General features: G+C 32.1%; 1 protein-coding gene across 1 annotated transcript in view; it reads right to left on the bottom strand.

The window, feature by feature from the left end:
- LOC111710526 (innexin inx2) overlaps positions 1-9,680 on the bottom strand; it is a 12,664-nt gene continuing 2,984 nt past the window's right edge. Inside the window, exons 2-9 of the mRNA XM_023484627.1 lie at positions 9,375-9,493; positions 8,130-8,206; positions 7,356-7,426; positions 5,998-6,146; positions 4,000-4,162; positions 2,494-2,780; positions 1,835-1,973; positions 1-594 (exon numbers count right to left, since the gene is read on the bottom strand). Of these exons, the coding sequence (XP_023340395.1) occupies positions 505-594; positions 1,835-1,973; positions 2,494-2,780; positions 4,000-4,162; positions 5,998-6,146; positions 7,356-7,426; positions 8,130-8,206; positions 9,375-9,493 (1,095 nt within the window). The 3' untranslated portion in view covers positions 1-504. The remainder of the gene's footprint in view (positions 595-1,834; positions 1,974-2,493; positions 2,781-3,999; positions 4,163-5,997; positions 6,147-7,355; positions 7,427-8,129; positions 8,207-9,374; positions 9,494-9,680) is intronic.

Raw genomic sequence — 9,680 nt, 5'->3', positions numbered from 1 at the left:
TAATAATTTCGGTTTCTTCATTTTGAATTCGATCACGTTTTGGTTTATAATTCATCAATCTTAAAACTTGGTTTTTTGAAATTTTTTATTGAAAACGCATTCGCCGAAAAAAATCTAAAAGAGTAAAAGCGAAAAGTGGACTGAGTTTTGGACACAAACTTAAATTTTCTAATCCTTATATCAACAGAACCATATGGTGTACATTGTACATCTTTGATATTTTAAACCTTCAATCTAATTGCAGAATTCATAGTTTGGAATATCAAAGGCCAACTAGTTCCAGAGATAGGGGTTAAAAAATGTGTGGCGAAACTCAGTTCCTTTATGTTTATTAGGTCAAATAGGGACTTGACTAAGGTAGCTGAACTTTGCAAAGATATGGCGATTTTAAAATTAGAGTTTGAGGAAAGAGGTCAGTTCTTTTTTCCATATTTTCATAGTAATATCATTATCATATAGGGTGCAGAGGAGTTTAAGTAGAGTTAAGTTATATTAGTATTCTGCTTATATGGGGGTTAGCAGAGGTTTCCTCACGTTTTCATTACTATCACTAGGTTCTAACGTATCCTCAAGTTTTTCACGCTGGGCAGCAACCTGAACAAATATTACAAAAATAGAAAATATTAGTTGGCATTTATTTGGTATTTATATAAGTAACAAAAAACGTAATACTTTTACAATTTATATCAATCTTTGGAGGGAAAATTTAATCCTTTCTTGTTTTTACGTGTGGCAGCTTTCTAGAAATCTCTTTAAGTTTGCTTTTAATTACATTATGCATGAAAGATAATATCATGTTATAAGATAATAAAGGAAATGAGTTTTTGCAATAAAATCTTATCTTCTAATTTTTATATCTTCTCAACCAAATGTCGTAGACCTTAGATATTTCAAACTATGCATTCTGTTAGATCAAAAAGTCTAAGTTTGAAATATCAAATGATTACGCTATTAGGTTGAAAAGAAATAGAGGTTTAAAAATTTGAGTTTGTGGAAAAGACTCAATTTCTTTAGAAACCGAAACTCAAACATTCATCAATGAACGGTTTTAAAAGTCTCTTGAATGCCAAAAACATTTAATTACAATAAATTCATAAATACTAAAAAACGATTTAAGTATTTAATTTTTTGAAGTAGAGAAACATTGAGATGGTAATTATCATGTAATTTCAAATACAAAGAATCTTTTGTTTATCTTATTTTAAAATTGAATGCTCCTTACGTGGCATTTTTTTTATTTTGTAAAATTTCTCCTTATACATGGAAAAAAGGCATAAACAAAAAATAAAAGGGAGAGTTTGAGTCATTTTGATAACTCGTTTGTCATATAAAAAATAAAACAAAATTTGATTAAACCAAACACAATTTTGATATATAATTAACACCTTAGATTACTGTTGAGACTCTGAGAGTCTAAAAGGTTTTTAAACCAAAAAAACTATGTCCTTCTATATACCTGTGCCACTAGTTCAGTAATAAACTATGTCCTTCTATATACCTGTGCCACTAGTTCAGTAATAAACTATGTCCTTCTATATTCCTGTGCCGCTAGTTCAGTAATAAACTTTGTCCTTCTATATACCTGTGCCGCTAGTTCAGTAAAAAACTATGTCCTTCTATATACCTGTGCCGTTAGTTCAGTAATAAACTATGTCCTTCTATATACCTGTGCCACTAGTTCAGTAAAAAACTATGTCCTTCTATATACCTGTGCCACTAGTTCAGTAAAAAACTATGTCCTTCTATATACCCGTGCAACTAGTTCAGTAATAAACTATGTCCTTCTATATACATGTGCCGCTAGTTCAATAATAAACTATGTCCTTCTATATACCTGTGCAGCTAGTTCAGTAATAAACTCCCCCAGTACAATAGGAGCCATATTGTAGGATAACACATTCAGCAGCTTCCAATCCCCTAGTTCTAACTCCTTACTGATACTATTCATACTCTGCTGAATTCCAGCTCTTTTCCTAAATATCACAAATATAATCTGACGGAAGAGTTTTAAAGGGACTGTAAACTTAATTTTACGTGACACTCTATTTATAAAGTGTCACATTCGAACCTTTATCTGAGCAACAATGAGAAAGATATGATATGTTCTGTCTGAAAAGGGATGAATTCTGATAACAATCTTATTTCTCTCTCGGTTTAAGAAGGAATTGTCACAAACTGTTATTTTCTAATCCCAATATCCTTTGAAATCCAATGTCTTAGATATTTTAAACTGTGAATTCTGTTAGATCAAATAATCTATGTTTTAAATATCAAATGTTTAAACCATCAGATTCCAACAATATAGGGATTAGAACATTTGAGTTTATGGCAAAAACTCAATTCCTTTGCAAGTCACTGTTATAGAGAACCTCAATTAAAAATAGTCCATTTTAAGAAAGAAACAGAGAAAGAACTACATAAGTTTTGATCAGGAAAAGGTTTATTGTAAAAAGAGGGTAAAGAGGGTTTATATTTTGCTTGCTGTTCTCCTACCTTGCTTTCTTCTTGATCCATGTAGATACAAGAGCTGGTATGAGTATCTGTGCAGTATGGATCAGGATGGATATTGCGGTCAACGTCGCCAGAGCAATCAACCAGAACCAGAGGAACACGTAGATCTTCTCGTTGATCACGTTGATTGGAAGCAGGCACAAAGCATCATGGGTTTGTATTGTCCCGGAGCTTCCAAACTTTTTATAAATGCATTTTGTCATGCGAGGGAACACGCGGGTCATAGGGTCTGTTCTAACCATAGGGTCAGAGTCAACAAAAGAAGCCACCTTAAAAAATTGTAATTATGAAAAATAGATTGAATAAAAAAGTTAAACCTTTTTAACAAAGGAACTGAGTTCTTATACCACAAACTCAGGTTTGTTATCCCTATATCTTCGCAACATAATACGTCGTAGACGTTTGCTATTTCTAACTCTGAATTCTGTAAGATCAAATAGTTTAAGTTTGAATTATCAAAGATCCACACCACAGGTTGAAAAGATAAAGGGATTAGAGGACCATCAACCCCTTTTGATTTTTTCTTGAATTTCCTCAAAAAAATGTAATTTTAAGGTGGATTTAATGCGTCTATGCTTCTTGTTTATTAAGGAATTAAGTCTTTGACACAAACTCAATTTTTTAATCCCTATATAATCCCTACATCTTTACAATTTGATTTTGTAAATCTTTGATATTCAAATTTAGGTTTTTTCGATCTAACAGAATTCCTAGTTTACTAGTTACTAGTTACTATATAAGGTCGACGTTTAGAATTTTTGGCAAAGGCTTATTTCTTTTCAGTTTGAGAATATAAGTTTGGCAAAGGCTTAATTCCTTTTCAGTTAGAGAATTGTTTTTGCATGCTTTGTCAATTAGAATTTGTAAGAGAACTGCATATTTAACCTTTAGATATTAATATCCAAAGTGTTAATTAAAGTCTTATGCTTTGTGGGTGTAGTATTTTAAAAGCAAGCATTGTGATTAAAGATCAAATTTTTTAAAAACTTTTAAATATTTATTCCTAGTTTAAGAAAGTTAAGTCATCTGACGTAGTTCTGTTTTTACATAATCAGCATGCTGATCATAAACTTTGTGTTCCGAATTTCTCATTTTCCTTTTAAAGGAATTTAAAGTCTTTGCCACAAACTCAAATGTTTTTATCCCTATATCTTTGCCTCTATTAGTGTAAATATTTGATATTTTAACTTAGATTATTTCAAATATCAAAAGTCTGACTTTTTCAATCAAGTCGGTTTTCAGACCAACTCCCAATCCTTTCAAACATTGCTCTCCTTAATTGATTACATCTATATTTGCATCCAGGTATATCCCCCCCCCCCCTTTCATTTAAGGAACTTGTTAATAAAATCTTATCCACCTTCATAGCTTTTTACGGTTATTTAACTATCTTGAGCTCTCCTGGGACCTTTATAATAGGATTTCTCTCAACAGTTAGGTGAAATGTATTGTTTAAAGTTTATATTTGTATTTAAAAAGTGTGTTTACCTGAAAACCGTAAGTAGAAAACTCTCCGTCCAGGAAGAAGTCGATGAAGTAGATGTTGAAGATCACGTTGACAAGAAGCAGGAGGTCTGCCAGGTACAGCTTCAAGGCCCAGATGTTGTGAGTGTTCAAACTCTTCACAAAATATGTAGCCAAGGCTTTGTGCCTGTTGAAAGTAGGGTTTCTTTAATTCAGCCAAATAAACAGGTTTGATAGGGTGGTCGTCGTATACAACAATAAAATAAAGACGAATTTCTATTTTAAATTTTCATTTCTACCAAACAGCAGCAACGCTTAAACATTTAAACAAAGAGAAGTTGTCAATTAACAGCTTCTCTTTATGTGTTTACTTGTAAACTTGTAATTTGAAAATGTCAATTAACAAGTTCTCTTGATGTGTTTACTTGTAAACTTGTAATTTGAAAATGTCAATTAACAGCTTCTCTTGATGTGTTTACTTGTAAACTTGTAATTTGAAAAATGCCTGATCAAGGATCACAGCATTATCAATAAAATGTTGTTTTCATTGTATTGATATAATCGCCGACCACTTTTAAAGGAACGGAATGATGTTAATTTGGGCTGTAAAATATCTCTGATTGGTCAAAAAACTATATTTTTTTCACATGAGAATGAGTTAAACCCAATTTGTTCATCAAAAAGTTCACAGCTTAGTTTATATTGTTCCCCATTGATTCCGAGTAACACTTTATTTCCTCGATTCTGTAAGAATAAATATTCAAAAGAGCTAGTTTTTACACAGATTCTAAATTTGGTTTCTAATTTGTTCCGATTCAATTTGGTTCCGTAAAGACCTTACGAAACCTGTGTTGAGCTGGAAACTTTAGAATGGATAACCTTTAATCCCAAGTACTTAATCTGAATATCCACTGTGGAAACTTTTAATTTTAGCCCTTAATCCACTCTTTTTCTCTCTCTTTGGATATCCGTACATTGTTTTCTCCAATAAGAGTGCAGGAATATAGTTATTGACCAACAAAAGCCTTGAAAATAAATTCTATGCTATGAGAGAAATCCGCAATTTCTAACAAATAAAGAATTTGTTTTTCGGACATTTTGTAAATTAATCGGCGAAGAAAATATTTAATAATAAGTTTGAGATTCTTTTTTAGCCAATTTTAACCAATCTTTTAATAAATAAATGGGTAAGAAATTAAGTGAATGCCCTTCCAGTCAAGAAAACGTACAAATCTGGCGTTCCTAGAATCAAATTTGTTGATCTAAATATTTAATTTTGAGACCAACATAATGTAGAGATTATGTTAGTCTCGAGATTAGCAAAAAGAGAGGATCAAGCATTAATCCTGATATCCACCATTCTAAAGTTCCCAGCTCTGAACCTATTAAGAGTGATAAACCATCACCTAGATACTGCTAGGTATAACCTGCTGAAAAGTTTAAAGAACCATGAGTAATTCCATATCTAATAACCGTCCTGTAAACTTTTTCAGCATTTCGTACCTTTTAGGGGCAGATTTAATTTAACTGAGGTGAAAACTTTAGAATGGTGGATATCGAGATTAATGCTTGATCCTCTCTTTTTCTTAATATCGAAACTAACCTAATCTTGTACTTGTATCCTGAAAAGTGTATAAAATTCAACCAATCAGAGTCGCGTATGTGAGGCCAATAAATTTGAAATTTTGCGCGCCATTTAATATTAATATACAGTTTCTCTTATTTTTTAAAACCGGTTTTTAAGTTTTCTCTAATATATCCAAGAAAGAACGGTTTAAGAGGAAATCAAAAGTGTGTCCAACTCAGATTAAGTAATCGGGATTAGGGATATCTCATTCTAAAGTTTTCTGCTCTGGTTAAGCAAGGTTTCGCTCTCAATGTCCAAAAATGTTTAATGATTTACCATGCTTAATTTTTTCAGGAAAGGTTCCGTAATCCGTTAGGCTTTTGATCCGGGAAAAAGGAAATCCAAATCCAAAGGTATTACATGTAGTGTTCATTTTATGAACTAAAAGCCCTTGCCTTGTTATTCTCTCCTCCTCCTGTACTAATGCCTCTGATTGATGAAGACCGGAAATAATTCCGTTCACTTTCCCGGATTCCCAAGTTTTGAAGAGCATATGAGGAACATAAAACATACAGCACTGTAGGAACAATACGAATGGAACCCACTAGATATATAGAAACATTGATCACCAAATAGATTTTACACAGGGTTTCAACTGCAAGTGCAATTGCGAGCCTTTTATTTCAGCGCAATTCCAAGCAGTTCCGCGTAATTGCGCTCAACGGAATTCTAATTGGTACCCCTAACTCTACACTATTTATAACGAACTAACAGACTCATTTTGAAACAAAGATAAAAATAATGAAAATATTTCACAACTTCAAATACCCCTAATATTATGTTCTTAATTTCTAACAAACAGTTGGAAGTTTCGAAAACCAAAAAAACATACATTCTGCATAAGTTATCAAATCTTTAGAAAGTAAAAAACGAGAATATTTTCAGAATTTTTGCTTTGACAAAGATTTTTTAAGGGTTCCGTTTAAAATCGAGCCTGTCCCTCTTGAAGTGAAATGTCACTTAAAAATTACGTCTGCTGGTAGTTCCCTTCAAATTAATTTTCAAGATAGTACTTGGATTGGTTTTTTGCACCCCAAGATATTTAAAGATTAATATCTTTAAAGGGAGTGACCGGCTATGTAAGGTAGTTGAACTGAGTATGCATTGTTGTGGAAAACTTTTTTCGGATTCATTTGAGACATATTAAACTTTTTAAAGATCTGTAAATCCTGAGTTTGAGCTCAAATTCGATGTTCAAAACTCCTACTTTGGGGTGGATACGTTTTCAGAATTATTTTTTTTCAATTATTAAATAACGACGACAAAAAATGTAAACAAAACTCTACATACAGTAAACTAATTAGTTGTTTCAGAACCGGATAAGAAAATAAAAACTAATCTAATAATCGAAAATAAATAATCTTGTTCAATAATTGATTCTAGCATTGATTTATTGACAAATATGTTCCCAACCATCTAATAAGATTATTGTATGATTTTTACTTTATTTTTGTCGTCGTTATTTAGTAATTTAAAAAAAAAATATTTTGAAAACGTCTACCACTAAAGTAGGAGTTTTAAACGTCGAATTTGCACTCTAACTCAGAATTTACAGATCTTTAAAAAGTTTAATATGTCTCAAATGAATCCGAAAGAAGCTTTCAACAGCACTGCAACTACTTACATAGCCGGTCACTCCCTTTTAAGAAAATTAATAGCAAAGCCTTCAGAATAGAAAACTTAAAATCCTAAAATGGTGATATTAAAACTTTTGTTTTTTTAAGATTGATATTTTTGTTGATGAATGTTCTGCCTGATAATATGATTTATATTCTCTATCCTCTCCAACCTGCTCCACCCCTACTCCAGGATACAGTTTACCCCCTAAACTCAAATATATAAATATGATTTATATTCTCTATCCTCTCCTCCCTGCTCCACCCCTACTCCAGGATACAGTTACCTCCTAAACTCAAATATATAAATATAACAGCAAAGTTGTGTTTTCCAAGATTAAGATGGTTTAGCAGTGGAACAATCTAAAGGAATCTCTGGTTGGAAAGCGTATGTAAAACCATACCTGGTTGAGAGCAAGTTTTGGTTTGGGGTTCGGGAAAGCTGCTGGGAGTCCAAGAGAGGGAGAATTGTTTGTTATGCAACAAAATGCTTCCATGCAATATAGATATGCTGTAAGAAGGCTGAATAGGGCTAAATGTTCAACATAAAGGAACTGAGTCTTTACTACAAACATAAGTTTTCTAATCCTTTTATCCTTGCAGCCTGCTGGTGTAAACCTTTGATATTTCAAACTTAAATATTTTGATATAGCAGAATTCATAATTTGAAATATCTGAGGCATACAAAATTGGGTTATAAAGATATAGGAATTTGAAAATAAGAGTTTTTGGCATTAATTCCTTTACTTAAAAATATCCAACACCTAAACCGTTAGGCTTAAACAGACGTGGGTTGTGTGTGCATGTGGTACAATAAGTTATCCATCTGCACAGTGTACACCACAGACCCTAGCTTTCTCAAGTCGGACAAGTACAGTTTCCCCTCCCTTTATTCTTATTTCCTAGTTTACCTACTCCGACTGGTCCCTCCAGATGACGGGGTAGGATAAATGTTGATGTTATGAAGCAGTAGGTGTTCATCACATGACTAGAATACAAAATAAGCTCATATCATTTTTAAAAGAATTAATTGCTTATTAATTAAACACAATGTTTATTTGAAGTATATTAGTCCCAAAACTAACACTTTACCATTTCTAACACTGAGTGTTAGAAATGGGCACAAATATCCCAGCTCATATCGAGAGTAAAAGTCGATGGTTAAAACTATAACCAACATTTGATTAAGCATGACGAAGACAACAATTCCCAATTTAAAACTATTTTCTGAAATCAAAATTATAAAAATAGATAAAATCTTTTTATATTAAAACCCTTGACCGTTTTCAAGACAATGTCGGGTTTTCCGTTTTCGAACATATCCTGATTTTGAATTATTGTCTCGTTTTCGAGACAAAACCTTTTTAGTTGAGTACAATCCGCAATTCAGAACAAAACTCAATTTAATAATTTACAAAAGTTTAATTTCCCGCATTTTAGATAAACACTTTCCTACACTAGTTAAATTTATTTATATTGTAAAAACAAAATAATATTAGTATTTAGATTTTTCAATGCTGTAATTATTATTAAATTATAATATGTAATATGCTTTTATTTTCTATTTTGTTTATACTTTACCGTATCAAAAAATTTAGTTTTGTTACGTAAGTACGAAAATGCTTGAAAATTGACTTTGATATGAATTCCAGTAATTGTCTCAAAACCAGGAAATGTTCCAAAAACGCGACATGAGCTAAAATGCAGTAATAGTTTCAAAATAGAGGGATACGTTCGAAAATGAAATCAAGTTTCCCCAAAAACTGATTTTTAAACTATATTATTAGTTTAAAGTTGACATTTTTTGTTTCATTGTATAATTATAGCCATTTTTATAAATATAAGGTGTAGTTTTGTTCAACTCGGCTTGGATTTAAAGATATACGCTTGGAAACGATAACTTTGCAGTCTTGGCCCATTTCTTACACTTCTAGAAGTGTTAGAACTGGGCCAAGTGTTAGTTTGTGAACTAATTCCCCTGAATTACAAAGCTTCGACTTGTGTACAGTATGCATACAGACTTGACTTATACACAGCAAAACGGAACAGTACACCAAATGAATCATCACCCTTTAAAAGAGTAGTTCAAAGGACAGTTAAAAGGACACTTAATAAAATATTTTTTTGTTTTGATATTTAAATTATTTTGTATGTTCCTTGGTATCGGCCAGTTATCTGGTAATCCATCTTGTATGCAGTCTATATGTGTTCCCAGTCCTATATACTCTATAGCAGTTACAAGTAGACAGCATACAAGCAGTACTAGGCCTGTAACCTAAACAAATACCGTCTATATGTGTACCCAGGTCTATATACTCTATAGCAGTTACAAGTAGACAGCATACAAGCAGTACTAGGCCTGTAACCTAAACAAATACAGTCTATATGTGTACCCAGGTCTATATACTCTATAGCAGTTACAAGTAGACAGCATACAAGCAGTACTAGGCCTGTAACCTAAA

The sequence above is a fragment of the Eurytemora carolleeae genome, unplaced genomic scaffold (genome assembly GCF_000591075.1).
Source record: "Eurytemora carolleeae unplaced genomic scaffold, Eaff_2.0 scaffold1070, whole genome shotgun sequence".
Taxonomy (NCBI): Eukaryota; Metazoa; Arthropoda; class Copepoda; order Calanoida; family Temoridae; genus Eurytemora; species Eurytemora carolleeae.
The sequence above is the reverse complement of the archived record's forward strand: the minus strand, read 5'-3'. Positions and strand labels throughout refer to the sequence as shown.